Source organism: Sebastes umbrosus, chromosome 8 (genome assembly GCF_015220745.1).
Source record: "Sebastes umbrosus isolate fSebUmb1 chromosome 8, fSebUmb1.pri, whole genome shotgun sequence".
Classification (NCBI taxonomy): domain Eukaryota; kingdom Metazoa; phylum Chordata; class Actinopteri; order Perciformes; family Sebastidae; genus Sebastes; species Sebastes umbrosus.
The window spans coordinates 33,454,349-33,469,832 of NC_051276.1; the positions used below are offsets into that span (position 1 = coordinate 33,454,349).

General features: G+C 39.8%; 1 protein-coding gene and 1 long non-coding RNA gene across 5 annotated transcripts in view; one reads left to right on the top strand and one right to left on the bottom strand.

Moving 5' to 3' along the window:
* The window catches only part of bmp2k (BMP2 inducible kinase), a 58,979-nt gene that overhangs the window by 22,486 nt on the left and 21,009 nt on the right, over positions 1–15,484 (bottom strand). For all 3 annotated transcript variants that reach the window (XM_037778476.1, XM_037778475.1, XM_037778477.1), the window contains exons 2-6: positions 11,823–11,941; positions 7,853–7,958; positions 7,507–7,649; positions 4,620–4,741; positions 2,538–2,619 (exon numbers count right to left, since the gene is read on the bottom strand). In XM_037778476.1, the coding sequence (XP_037634404.1) occupies positions 2,538–2,619; positions 4,620–4,741; positions 7,507–7,649; positions 7,853–7,958; positions 11,823–11,941 (572 nt within the window). The remainder of the gene's footprint in view (positions 1–2,537; positions 2,620–4,619; positions 4,742–7,506; positions 7,650–7,852; positions 7,959–11,822; positions 11,942–15,484) is intronic.
* On the top strand, positions 505–14,282 carry LOC119493306. Of its 2 annotated transcripts, XR_005207941.1 has the most exons (4): positions 505–1,025; positions 7,492–8,085; positions 9,774–9,884; positions 13,602–14,282. It is a non-coding gene; the product is annotated as an uncharacterized LOC119493306 (long non-coding RNA). The 2 variants fall into 2 exon arrangements; XR_005207940.1 differs by lacking the exon at positions 13,602–14,282 and having other exon boundaries at positions 506–1,025; positions 9,774–10,782.

Sequence of the window (15,484 nt, forward strand, 5' to 3'; positions counted from 1 at the left end):
GCTGTTGTGCAGTTAAATTCTACATTTTATAATGCTACTAGTGCCTACATGCACAGGAGGGAAGCTATTTTTAGAGCGCTTTGCATCAATTCTTGTGCTGCTTCCTGTTTACACACTAGATATATGTTTTCAGGCGTGATAATATGGACGGAGATTCATTCTGAAACGGCCCTAAAACGCTCGTCTGGACAGAGATTGTTTTCGTTTTAAAATGCCATCATGTTAGTGTGAATGTAGCCTGATTATAGTGTACGCTTAAACTGATTTTTAGGTGTCTAAAATGTGTTCTGCTACTGCCCCCGTCCACAGCATTACACTGCTTTGCTCCCATGCTGGTACTCCTGTGTGTTTCTCTGTTGGTGTTGCCTTTCTCTACCCGCTGAGCTACACAGGACTGCTTAGCAAAGAATTAATGTTCCTTATGTCAGTGGTTAAAAAGCTGCTTTTAAAATGCAGGCCCAGAGTCTGCTCCCCTGGCAATAAGGCTGTCCAAACAAATCCACATGCAAAAGTGCTTTGCTCCCAAATCATATATTCAGACGGCGCTATATTTGGCTCCGGCGTCTTTTTTTGTTGATGATGCAGTTGTAGATGAAAGAGACTTTGGAATTAGCCTCAGCGTTTAGGGAGTGTTTTTCCCTTTAAGCGCTCTGAATCTGAAGACGGATACTCTTCACAGCTCTCTGCTCGACGAGCTAATCCAGTCTGATGCTAAACTCCTAATCTGAGGCAGACAGCACATCGTCTCCAACAAACCCAAAATGTATGGATTAATGCGTAAGAGACAACATGCATAATAACAGCAGCGTTTCAAACACTAAACATAGAACAGGAAGTGAGAATACAGGGGGGTAGTCCACAGGAAGTTGGTGTTTTTGTTGTACGTCCCACAGTAGTTCCTACAGCCTGTTTACAGCTCCTGTCTGTTCATCTCATATAGAAACTATTACTGCAGACTGATGCATCTATCCACAGTGACAGGTGCATTAAAGTAATATAAAAAGACTGACTTCAGTGGCTGGGAGGTAGGACATTATTCAAAGCAACATTTATCCACACAGATATGCATGTGTTACTTCTGGCAGCTATTTTAGATTTAGTCTTAAGACGAAAATGCTTCTTAGTTTTAGTCACATTTTAGTAGGGCTGGGACGATACACCTATCTCCTGATTCGATGCTATCACGATACTTGGGCGACGATTCGATATGTATTGTGATTTTTAAGAATTGCGATTCGATATTATGATTTATTGTGATTTTTGTTAACTTTTTTAATACTAGACCATGGGAAAAAGTTGAATCATACACTTTTACTTTGGAAAATATCTGTATTAATACAGTAAAAATGTTTGATTTTCAGCATGTATGTAGTCAGAGATGTCCTGAAGTCAAATATATGAGGCAGAAATGCATAAAGAAATGTATAAAGAAAAGAATACAGAAATAAATGGGGAACTAAATAAGGGGTGAAATGCAAAGGGAAAGTCGTGCAGAAAATAAAAAAATAAATAACTTTAAAAATAAATATTAAAAAAATAAAAAAAATAAGTCAGTAATAAATACATTAAAAATAAATGCAAAAATAAATTAATACTTTTAGAAATTAATAAAAATAAATACATAAATAAATAAAATGGATGATTTAACAGAAGAGTAAATAAACAAGGGAATGAATACAAAGATAAATACATAAATAAGCGAATTAAAACAGAAATATATATTTATAGTCACATTTTATCAATTAATTAATGGCTATATTTATTTTTAATATTATTTTTGCTACATTTAATGACATATTTATTTATTTATTTATTGAGTCATTTATTTATTTATTCATATTGATTTTATTTTGGCAGGTTCCATCCTCCATAGTTTTTAGTTAGTTATATTTGTATTTTAATTTGCAGTTGTTCATACAGTATGCTCACATGTTAATATGTATGTTTCTTAATAAAAAACATCTGGAACAACTGACCATTTCAGCAATAATTTTCTTTTTAGGTCTCGATTCAAAGTTGTAAAACAACAGAATGTGAAAAAGCCCACGCAAAGTGCACACTTTTATATGCACAAAGTGTCCCATCAGCTGGTTGTTTTAACTCCCGGGGTGCATCAATTTACACCGCTCCTCAAAATGGCTGCTGTCCAAGCCCTTGTTCCCGCCTCTCTACCTCACATCTTCAAAAAAAACAAAAAACAGCCGAGACCTATTCACAAGAGCTTATCGAGGTCTTCAACTGAGCCTAATTATCTCAAACGGAGGGAAAATAGAAGAGGACAGGCAGCGGAGAGAGAGGAATAGGACGAGGCGGAGTGTTGTGAATGATGTTGCTCAATGTTTTATGAGAGGAAAACACTGTTGGAGAGCTGGTGGAGGCAAACAGCCCGGGGCGAGCCGGGATAGAGAGAGACAGAGAGACAAAGAGAGAGAGAGGGGAGGAACCTGTCGGGGCAGAGTGACGCCCAGGACACTGCCAGGACAAACCAGCCCTGCAGGGTGCAGAACACACAACACACACATACTGTACACACTTACCCAGATATCAGCCTTAGTGGTGATGGGTTTCCCTGCGTACAAGTTAATCATCTCCGGCGCCCGATATGAAAGGGTCGTGTACCTGTGAGATACAAAAACAGGAGGTCGTCAGCGGCAGGTCAAAGTTCCACTAAGCATCAGAGGTGGGATGAAATTAGTACATTTATTCAAGTAAAGTTTTATGTATTTTTTTTACATGTTGCAACCTTCCCTGATCGTATTCTTCTTCCACTCAAATAAATATTGTGAAAGATACTGTATGTCATATTTAATCATCTTTAAATAGTATGTTTAATTAGTAGGGGCGGGGAAAAAATCGATTCACCTGTGTATCCAGATTTTTTTTCCACAATTTTGGAATAAAAAAATTGAATGCAAGAATCGATATACAGTAAGTGCTTCTGTTTAGAGACACACAGCGAAAAAGAAAGACCAGAATCTAGCAGTAAAGGTTGCATACTAGTCCTTTCAGTGTAACAGAGAGCCAAACATTAAGCTTTGTTTTCTCTTCAGAGTCATTCTGATAATAATCAAAGCAGCTGGTTGTGTTTGGAAGAAACCCAGCTGAGTTATGAAAATGCAAAGACTGTGAGTCACCCCAGTTCAGAGGAGCGATGCTTTCTGTATGACCACAGTCATGAAGGCGTAGAGTTTACACACGGTCATATACTGCCGATAAGCTCCACACATTGCACTTTATTGCTGCTATAAATGTGGGAAAGTTAACAGGCCAGATCTGACGGGACTGCTGTGATTTGAAACACAAACAGAGAACTTACACTACCACTACACAATACACCGCAAAGCCAAAGAGCAGACCACATTTACTACCTCCCAATACACCGTCATCTGCAGCGCATCAACAACGCCGTGGCTGTTTGCAGTAGCGTGCATACGTTTGGTTTACTTGCATTATGTGAGTGTATGCTAGTCTAGCGCTGTGTTTGGGGAACAGAGCTATTCTGATCTGCTCCCAGTGTGCTTTGCAATCTCACTCATTTGCTTTGTGGACACAAATAAACAGACCTTGAGTTGCAGCAGGTTGAGTGCAACGCTGTATTTGACAGCAATCTGGCCACACGCCACATGTGGTTTAGTTAGGAGCAGACAGAGGTGGGACCAAGTCATTGTTTTGCAAGTCACAATTAAGTCTGAAGTCTTTGCACTCAAGTCCCAAGTCCTAAACTTTGAGTTTCGAGTCCTAAACAAGTCATAATGCCACCATTAACCATCGCATAGCTTTATACGCAAACAAAATTATCTTTGGTGTCATATTTTCCAACTGGCGCTGAGTAACGTGACGTTAGTTCTTCATGGTTTTCTCCTGCAATTTGATTGGATGCTGTCGGATCGGTTCAAACAAAGTGGATCTGGGGAATTAAGTGTTGAATTGCTGGGAATGAATCACGTTAGTTGATTCAGGATATGAAGAGAAATTAATTGATTCGTGGCACACTTTTTAAATAATTTGCTTTTTAATCTTTGGGCTTAAGGGGAAGGTATCAAGTACTTTCAAGTTAAAAGGCACGAGTCCAAGTGAGGTCACGAGTAGGGGTGTAACGATCCATCGATCTGGAGCGATATATTGATTCAGTGAGCGACGCGAGCGATGTAACTTTAGTGAGTGTATGAAGTGGCATTAAATGAGGAACAGGTACCTCAAAACTGTGCTTAGGGACTCGGTTACTCAGAGACTAGTTGGATTAGACCAACCAAATGTGTATACAGTATGTGTTGTCAAAGTTTGCTCAACAGTGGTGAAAGAAATCCTCTTTCCTTAAACTGTTAACTCTGTTACAATGACAATAACATTATAAGTAATTTCCATCATCCCACAATCCATGTTGTTACAATCCTGAGGCATTAGTTTGACCAGTCAGTGATAGTCAGTACTCTTCCGTGGTAGATCTCGGGCCATCATTAAGTACTATCTCAACAGCAGGGACTTTTTGAACTAAAACGGAAACTACACATGTTCCTGTGGAGGAAATGCAGGTTAACTTCCTGAGTTTTTAAAAACAGTGCTGGGTTTCCCCTCAAAGTTCCTGTGGTGCAAAAAGCCCCAAAACAACAACAGCTTACTTCTTAATCTCGTCCTCCACGGCGGTCACTCCGTCTTTATGTGGCAGCAAAATCTTGTGAGTGGAGCTGCCGAAGTCACACAGCACATAGTTTCCCTGGTCGTTCAGCAGGATGTTTTCAACCTGACATAAGAAACAGACGGAGGTTTAAGGCTTTTTAATGAACAGAAAAACATGAGGAAAGTCACTAACGAAAACTCAACATCCAACATTTTATAATCAGTATCTGATAGATGCAGTTGAATCTAAGTTTGTCTTGAACCCAGTGTCACTTTAGCTCCGTGCAGGACTGGGCTTCTCACAAGTTGCTAACAGCCAACGTTAACTAGCTCGTCATGTTTTCAAAACAAAATAGGAGATTTCAGTTCATTTCAGTTTCTGCTGCTTTATATTTATTTTATTATAGGTTTCTTCTAAGTTCTTCATGTGTCAAACTGGTCTGACAAAGACCAAACATCTCCTTCCTTATGGACAATCAGCTGGTATAATTTTGTATAAGCTAGACTGTGGGTGTGATTGAGACGCATCATCCCATCAAAACCACATCAGCTGCGAATCTGAAATAGATTGTGGCAGACAGACGAACAAACAAACAAGACGAAGCTAATCCCCCAATTACATCATAATGGGCATGGAAGACGATTAGTGGACCAAGTCGCTTGTAAAAACTCACAAATCCCTCTAAACTGAATTAATACACACAGTGATGGAGTAGTGAGACGAGCCCTCGTTACAGTAACTCTGCCACAGGAGTCTCATCATGGCTGCTCTGTCGCCTGGTACACAGGAGGCACATTTCAATAACAGCTCAGTCTGAAAACAGATGTGGTTCTCATCTGTATGTTAGCAGATGCGTTTGTTTTTGGGGTGTCAAGCCTCCGTTTTTAGATCATACTTAGAGGGTAGCAGCAGAGAGATTCCAAGTTGTCTGATCAAAATGTACCTTAAAGGGAGATTTGGAAGTATTTAATACTCTTATCAACATGGGAGTGGACAAATATGCTGCTTTATGCAAATATATGTATATATTTATTATTGGAAATCAATTAACAACACAAAACAATGATAAATATTGTCCAGAAACCCTCACAGGCACTGCATTTAGCATAAAAAATATGCTCAAATCATAACATGACAAACTGCAGCCCAACAGGCAACAACAGCTGTCAGTGTGTCAGTGTGCTGACTTGACTCTGACTTGCCCCAAACTGCATGTGATTATCATAAAGTGGGCATGTCTTTAAAGGGGAGACTCGTGGTTACCCATAGAACCCATTTACATTCCCATATCTGGAGGTCAGAGGTCAAGGGACATGGTTGGAGTATGACATGGTTGGTACCGATGGATTCATTAGGTTTTTTAGTTTCATATGATACTAATAGCTCCACTCTAGCTTCAAAACTGAGCATGCTACAACCTAAATATCGCAAGTTGCGTTGATGCGTTATGCACTAATCAACTTAGAGAGGGCAGCTCCAATAAAAACAGCAAAGAAAGGTGTGAGGAATGATGAAGAAATGAAGGCAGGGGGAGGAAAGATGGGAAACAAGTAGCAAAATAAAGAGGACAGAAAGAAAACAAAGATGAGACTGGCTGAAAGTGCAACAATGGCATAAGATGTAAAATGTAAGATCTGAAAATAGAAAGCCAGTGAGGCATTTGTAGGAGGAGGAGGAGAGACCAAAAAGAGTATCTTGAATCTGTCCAAGGAAACGCTGAGCTAATGAAAGCAACACAGTGTCTCAATGCTGTTGACAGCTCAGGGTTAAGGGCTTTTTTTTCTTTTTTTTTGCACTCTCACTTCCCCTGGCGATGCGTGACTGGGCCTCCGTGGTCTTTTGTGTCCCTGCGATGTGTTACGTAAGCCATGTAGGCCGAACAGATAGACACAGACAGCGAACAGAGGACGGGCCTGTGAAGCTGAAGGGACCGCACTGTTTAGAGGCTTGTCCAACTGGACGGAGTACAGCGGCCCACTGACGGGGCACTGAGGAGAATTCAACTAGGGTGGGAAATTACCGCCGGCCTCCGAGCATCAGCAAAAACAAGGGGAAAATCTGGCTCGTAGCCACTCTTGATTTGAAAATCTGAAAGTTAGCGAGGAATTTCAAGATGTAGCAGCTATTGTGGCCTGTACAAAGAGTACGTTTAGTGCAGGAGGGGGAAGAGGAAAAGGAGGTGGATGAGTATCGGGGGGGAGGAAGGAGAGGAAATAAGAGAGCAAGCTGGCAAAGGAAGCGGGGGAGCGTAAGAGGAAGCAGAGGAGTCAGAAGAGTGTTTCTTTCTTCTGCTGACCAAGCAGATTTACTTTATCACTTAAGTATATAAACATCATCTGACATGACTTTTAATAAATAACCGTTCCAAGTGGCAAACCACAAGTTCCTCCTTTTGATTTTGTTGACATCTTTCGAAATCCATTGCTGCAGATTTTGTGCAGAGCGCCGCGATTCAGAAGTTGAACAACCAGTGTGGAGAGTATTGAGACATCACTTTAAAGGAAGTTTCTATTCAGGAAGTTTGTAGGCAACACACTTTGCTTTTATCGCTCACGGTAATAAATCCCCAAATACTCTTTAACGATTCTGTTTCAGGAATATATATTTGCTGCCGTGACTATTCTGCATGCATGGAGACATTTACAATTACTGAAAGCAGCTTCTCTAATCATTAAAGTAAATTGTTAAAGTCTCTAAATCTGAGAAAGTAATTCATTCAGGTGGGTGGCGGGTGGATGATTTATGCGTACACACAGACAACATCAACATCGGACAACATCAGAGCCGATCCGAGCATCACTAATGTGGGCATATTACAGAAAGTCAACTCTTTATCTACTGACACCTTGGACTCTTTTTCTGACATTTTACAGAGGTGTCCTCCTCACCTTGAGGTCTCTGTGGATGACGGGCGTCTTGCATTGGTGCAGGCGGGCCACGGCCTCGCAGCTGTCACAGAAGATGTGGAGGACCTCGGCCTCAGTGAAGCCAACGTTCAACCGCTGGTTCATCTGCTTCACCACCTGACCCGCTGCAGGAGAGACGTGGAAGGAAAAAGCTTCAGGTCAACAGTTCAAGCTGGGAGACCAAGCAGCAGCCAGCATGTTTGGTGTTTTGTCCAGGGATGTTTATATTATAGACAGATATTATAAAATGAAACTTCGATGAAGCTGAATTGATTGAGTATAAAACGGTTTCAGAACACGTGTGTATTTACAAACAGAGATGTTGTACCTTTACAGTATTCCATGAGGATCAGGACCTCCCAGACGCTGTCCGACACCGCGTTGATTGTGGAGTCCAGGTAGCCGACGATGTTCTTATGGCCCGACAGCTCCTTCTACACACGGGAGGAAAAGATGGGACTGATCAGGACAGAAAAACACACAAGCATTCAAGAAGAAGAATGCATCTCTAGAATTAAGGAAATAACTCCGACTACACAAGCCTCAAAAAACACAAGGAAGGTAGCTATTGAGGCGATTACAAAGGATATATGTGGATTGTATACACAAGTGCTGATGAGTATTCATGTTTGGACTTGTGTTGTGTTGCTGCTGTATTTGTTCAGCAAGAGGAAACTGTTACTCAATGTACAATTTAAATGAAGCATGAAAAACTGCAGTCTGGAATAACTCTCTGCTGTTGCTTCATGTCTTTGTAAATGGAATAAGCAACAACTTATGTACACTGCATTAAAGAGGATAGATAAGTTAGATAAAATACAGATAAACCACTTACATTGCCTAAAGTTGCAGATATTTGATTCAGATTTGTTTAGGGGGATACAAACTTAAATTCTGCCTCATTTTGTATATACTAGGGGTGGGAAAAAGAAATTCACCCATGTATTAAAACGATCTTGAACGATATGCGTATCTCCCGATACATTACTATCACGATACTTGGGTGCTGATTCGATTTGTATTGCGATTTTTAAGTATTGCGATTCGATATTACGATTTATTGTGATTTTTGTTAACTTTTTTAACACTAGACTGGGGAAAAAGTTGACTCATACTCTCTTCTAGGGACTTTTATTTTGGAAAATATCTAAATGAATACGGTAAAAGTTTGATTTTCAGCATGTACTGTATGTAGTCAGAGATGTCCTGAAAATATATCAGTCATTGTCAAGCATCATTTATTTTCCAGCAACCCACAAATCAAAAGACATTTCCCTCACAAATTAGTGGTATATTCTTGTCAATTTATAAGGGACATGTAATGTTTTAATACTTCTGGTGAATATAATTCAATCAATCTTATTTCCATATATGTATTTTGTATATACAGTTCCCTTTGTTAACACCTTATTTTGTAAACTGGACGTAGTCCCACGTGTCTACTTCCTCTAACTTCTCCAAGGTGGTCTCTAGCTCTCCCGTCAGCTCCGTTCTCTTTATACATCCATGGTCAGCTCCATCGGGGCCGTTTTAATGCATTTAACATAAATGTCAGTATATGGGTGCTCTACAGTTGTAGCGTCGGCCCATTTGACCACAGAGATGAGAACGGCAGCCGGCTCAAACACAATGTTACCGCGATGCGATAACATTTCCTGTCCGTGACAGAATTAGCATGCAGCTTTAGTCGTGATGTCTAGCTCTGCTTTTCCTGTCAATGTGTGAAACCCAAAGTGTTTCCATCCTCTACTGGATGTGTAGTGTTTACCACGCTGGATTTAACATGTGAGGGTGCAGCTCGTATCCACGCTGACCCTCCAATGTTTTTCTACTTTTTCATTTCGGCTTGCTGTGGTTTGTTTTGGTTGACAGATACGGAACGGATGTGACGTCATGTTACTCAGACTACAACAATAAAAGCGGTAACTTCCTTCTACCTCCGCATAGACTCAAAAGAAGCAAATATATCGATTCTGAAATATATCTATTTCAGAATTGTAAAAATAAAAAAATAAAAATCGTGATGCATAGGTGAATCGATTTTTTCCCGCCCCTAAAGATCACATCCCAAAAAGTAAACCATCCAGCTGAAGTAAGTCTCGTCTTTGCAGTCAAACTACTGTGCGGGTGCTTTTTGTATTTCTTCATGTTCTTATGCAATGCTGAGCTCTTAACTCCACTAATCTTTCTTAACTTGATTCATTCGCTGGATTAAAGCATCAACATGTTTGTTGTTTGTTAAATACCAGCATGAGAAGAGAGGCTTGTCGTGTGTTGTGAAAAAACGACACACCTACTGTACTGGAAGGAAACGTCCCAACAGGCCAGAACTGTGTCAATGTTTAAGGTCAGCTGTGTGGGTGAGTATTACACAGCCAATGAGGCAAGTGAACAGAAACACAAAGGCTAGCCAAACAGCTCAGAGTAGTGAGCTGTTCACTGACACACTGGGCTCAAACGTTCAAGACGAGACATCTGCTGTTGTCCAAGTTCGTACATGTCTGGTCGGCTACAGAATAAATGACAATATCTAACTTTGAATGGCATAAAACACCTTGAATTATCTGAGTAATCACGCGAGTGCCAGCTCTGTGTAATACATCAAAAGTCTTAGTCAATGGGCCAGGTGCATTAATACAATGTCACCCAGCACACAGCCAAGAGGCTTTAGTTCTTGCCAGACTGGAAATGCTGGCAAACAGGGCGGGTTAGGGAAAGTGGAATGAAGCCATTTACATGCACCTTGCTTTATGAGAACATGCGTCTTTTATGAGGGCCTGTGTCCCTTTTCAAACACGAATTATGTCCTTAGATTTAACACCTGAAAACGGAGAATGCCCTTATGAAATATTCAGATAATGAGCACAGTGTCTTTAGGTGTAAATTAAAGTCTTTGTGCACAAAAAAGTGAGAGAAATCAGGGAAGGAAACGCAGCTAAAACCAAGAATCAGTTTGACACTGCAAAAGAGCAGAGGAATAAAATGGTGTGGAGATCAGCAAAATTATGAGGTCATTTTATTTTCCGTTTTCAGTAAAGGTTTCTAATCTAGCATTACCACTAGAGGTCGACCAATAGTGGATTTTTAAAGGCCGATATAATAACAATAGTTTACTTTTGTAAATAGGGCTGCCATTATTTTCAGTGTTGATTATTTTCTTGATTAATCAATTAGTTGTTTGGTCTAGAAAATGTCAGAAAATGGTGACAAATGTCGATCAGTGTTTCCCAAAGCCCAAAGATGACGTCCTCAAATGCCTTGTTTTGTCCACAACTCAAAGATATTCCGTTTACTGTCACAGAGGAGTAAAGAAACCAGATTAAAACCAGATCAGTCCGAATGATCGAATATCGAAATAGTGATTCATTTAATAGCTGACAACTAATCGATGAATTGTTGCAGCTCTAGTTTAAATTCTGTCGTAGAGGATGGCAAAAAAGTTTAAATATGATATATAAATATAAATATATATAATTTATAAGATTACCTGTTTTTTGTTTTATTTTTTAAGTTTTATTTTTTTTAAGTTTTTTTTTAAGTTAAAGGTTCTTTAAAGTTTTTTGTTTTTTAATTTTTTTTAAGTTTTCTTTTAGTTTTTTTTGTTTTACGTTTTTAAGTTAGGTAAGTAAGTACGTTTTTTAATATTTCAACTTAATAACGTTACCATTCTCTGCCGGTCTCACCTAATTTTACCGTCCCACTCTCGTCCACTAAAATTATATCTGGTCTGCATACGCCGTTTTTAATAAATCAGTTTTTTGTCACTCCAAATTTAATAATATCCTGAATGGTGATTTAGTGGATTACATCATTGGAAACATTTTTTGCAATGGGTGAAGCGCTTACAGTATGACTGGCCAGGATTATTTCTGTTACACGTCTCGTACATTGTTAAATGCCACTCTTACAAACCATTAACGTATGTGCATATTCCTGGGGAAAGGAGGATCCTTAAGTGTGTGATTTCATTTAATGAAAGGATGCTTACGTGGCTGGATTATTTAGAAGAGAGAACGTCAAACTGGTGCAGTAAGCAAGTTAAAGTAACAGTGAATGATTTTTTTCCCTCCCTGTCTGACAGATTAATCGGTCCGCCTCTAATTACCATAACCTACAGCTGCACAGTAAAGCACAGGTTATGATATACGTCTTAATTCCCATTCCCATGATTGGTGTGGGTAAATCAAAACTAAATGTGCAATGAACACACTTAAAATGAAGCTCTTGCAATAAAAGACAAGCAGGAAGTCCTGAGAGATAACGTCTCTAACAACTAAACACTGTGCTGCTGCTCTCACCATGATAGTGATCTCTCTCTTGTAGACATTCAGGTCCGGGACGTTGTTGACGTACATCCTTTTGAGAGCGCAGCGGACGCCGCTGTGCGTACGGGCCAGAAACACCACCGAGAAGCCTCCTGGAAAAAACACAAGATGATGACAAGTTAGCATTACATCAGCATACTTAAGTACTTTAAGGATAAATCGGGCAATGCTCACACGAGACTAGACTCTCCACACAGATTTCCTCATGACAGCAACAATTGCAAGACATTTTAAGGTTAACTGTGTCACAAATGAAATTTACATGTACGTGGTTGATCAAATCTTCCATTACAAACTATTTTTCCCCCCAAACATCATCAGGGTTTTTCCTGGCTCACAATGAGGGCAGACGTGGCACCATCTTGATCACGTGTACCATGCCTTTCAACTGGCTCAAGCAAACACTTTCTACATGCAACGTATTAAGTGTATTTTATTAAAAATGTGAATCCTTGGATATTCAATTTTCATCTGCAATTTTCTGTAGTGGTCCCGGTAATATTTGTTCCTAAATGAACTGTAGTAGCATATCACATGACATGGTTAAGCTATGTTTGAGACCACAAATACTGATATATTAAATATCTTTTAAAACAATTTGATTTTACTGGCAAAATATTATTTATACAAAAGGTATATCTCCTGTATTTTAAATATTTCCCTCTCACAAGACAATTTTATGAGACAGCCTATCTTTTTTTTATAAGTTATTTTGATTATTCTATTTCCTAATTTAAATGATTTGCTTTTATCATGTTCTCCAGATGTCTGTTTGTAATTGATAAAGTGGGAAAAAAGTTGATTGAATATAAAAAAATATATATAAACTGCTTTATTTCTCTACATTTCAGTAAACAGACGCTTACTGGCGTTGTAAAACGGCGTTCAGGCACACATGGTCATAAACGGCAGCTGGCGATATAAAACTATATTAAAACATTAAACAGCGGGTCGGCTTTCCGTGTTTATGATTGATCATGGAGTGTTTTGTTTTCGTTAATGATATTTGTTTTGCTGTGGTAGCAAAGACATTACCAGCGGAAACTCTGAGGCGCCTGTTCAATTTGAAAGCACGATAACTGATGATGTAATTTCATCACTCGCTCAGTCAAGTCAGTCAGTCAGTGACAGACTTCAGCGTTTATAGGGCTGGCTCCCGCTTTGCAGCAGTCCAGCCAAAACCAGTTGGCTCTTTTCTTCCTCTTTAGCATTTTGGTAGCACCTCTCCGGGTTCACTATACTGATTATGATACAGCGGCAACACATTTTAGGATATGTCCCAGCCAGTGGTTGTGTTAGACTTTCTTGTTGTCCGTCAAAATGACAGACAAGGTTGTAAAAATCCTTTGATAATATATTATTTCCCATCATTTTAATTTAAATGTTTTAATGACAATAATACATAGGCCTATTTAAAGGCAGAGTCTATCTCCTCATGGTCCGCTTTCTGTCCGTTCTGCATGTGTGCGCTGCAAAAAATCCAGTGTTCATACACAGCCCTATCTTATTGGACTGAAGACTGACTCACAGCGGCACACAAGGTGGCGGCGCTCGCTGTGTGTGTGTTTGTGTTTTTTTAATAATTGATATACAGAACAAGCTTAAAGATTACGGATTTATAAGGGCATGGAGAAAAAGGATGAACCATCTCTTTCCATGTCAACACACAGAGAAGCAATGAATGATTTTTTGTCCTGTAGTCTTTGCATCGGACGGACGACTTCTCACAGCTGTTTTCATTTTGTTCTGAAGGCTGGACCCGGCTGAACTCTGCTACTACACTAGAGACTGGAGTTACCAGACTCTCTGAACGTGGGATTTCCTCATCCTGCAAGCACTCGCTTCATCGGGAAATCACGCAGCATGCGCTCCTTCTGCACCAGTGACTGTGATCCGTATGGTCACACAGACACGCAACAAGGCCTCAACTTGCAATTCATAAGCTCAACTTGAACTGGGTGACTGTATTTTTGGTGGGAAGCGGGGTTTCTGTTGGAGTGCTGACCGGGACAAGGTGTTTAGCTGTTGTCCCTGTCCTGTGTGCCTCTCTGGGTGAATGGACTCTAGCACTGTGATGGGACAGTCCCCGGTCTCATTAGGAGAGGATCACTGAGACACTGAGTGGTGGGCATCAAAGTCCACCGACTGAGGAGCAGAGAGAAAGGATCAACAATGGCGCGCTTGTTGCCTAACAAGTTACCTTAGGTCAGCTGAAAAACAGCATGGTGTTGGACTGGGAATGTGGACGTGAGCTGAAGTGACCAGTGGGCACAAAGAGCCTCATTGAAGAGTCCCTCAACGCTACGTTTAAAAGAGGGCTGTCAAAGTTAACGCGATAGTCAGAGTGAAGATACTGGCATCATATGAAACTAGAAAACCTATGAATCCATCGGTACCAACCATGTCATACTAGCTTGTCGTGAAGGAGGCAAAATAACGCTCCAAACTCACGCTAAATTTTGGCAAGGAAAAACTGTCATGGTCATTTTCAAAGGGGTCCCTTGACCTCTGACCTCAAGATGTGTGAATGAAAATGGGTTCTATGGGTACCCACGAGTCTCCCCTTTACAGACATGCCCACTTTATGATAATCACATGCAGTTTGGGGGCAAGTCATAGTCAAGTCAGCACACTGACACACTGACAGCTGTTGTTGCCTGTTGGGCTGCAGTTTGCCATGTTAGGATTTGAGCATATTGTTTTATGCTAAATGCAGTACCTGTGAGGGTTTCTGGACAATATCTGTCATTGTTTTGTGTTGTTAATTGATTTATAATAATAAATATATACATACATTTGCATAAAGCAGCATATTTGTCCACTCCCATGTTGATAAGAGGATTAAATACTTGACAAATCTCCCTTTAAGGTACATTTTGATCAGATAAAGATCTCAGAGGTTATGTTGGTGTGAGGACAGTGCAAAATGAAAACCTCAGGCTAAAATAATTCATGCAGGTTAAACCTGTGTGTCCCCATGATGACAGTAAACAGAAGATGACAGACCTGAAAGTCAGGCAAGGTAAACTACCTGAAGCGTTGTGTTTGCTTGTATGCAGTGACAACAGAGAGAGTTACTCTAACAGCCCTTATCATATTAGAAGAGGTGACGGATGTCGTTCTGCAGCACAGAGAGATAAACAGGCAGCTAATGAGACAAAAGACAAGCTGCTATAGCAGAGCTGCAGCTGATAATAAGAGGCAGACCGTTCGATAGTGTAAATAAGATACTAACGCAAAATGCAGTTTATTCTTTTAATATTCTATTACAAACGTGAAAAGCTTTCACCTTGTGTGAGGCTGAGCTGAGATTATTTTCAATGCAAACAATTTCTTTGATTAATTGATTAGTTGTTTGGTCAAAAAAATGTCAGAAAATATTGGAAAATGTGGATCAGTGTTTCCCCAAAGCCCAAGATGACGTCCTCAAATGTCTTGTTTTGTTCACAACTCAAAGCTATTCAGTTTACTGTCATAGAGGAGTAAAGAAACCAGAAAATATTCACATTTAAGAAGCTGGAGTCAGATAATTTAGAGTTTTTTTTCGTAAAAAAATTACTAAAAAACGATTAATCGATTATCAAAATAGCGATTAACTCAATAGTTGACAACTAATCGATTAAATTATGTCGCAG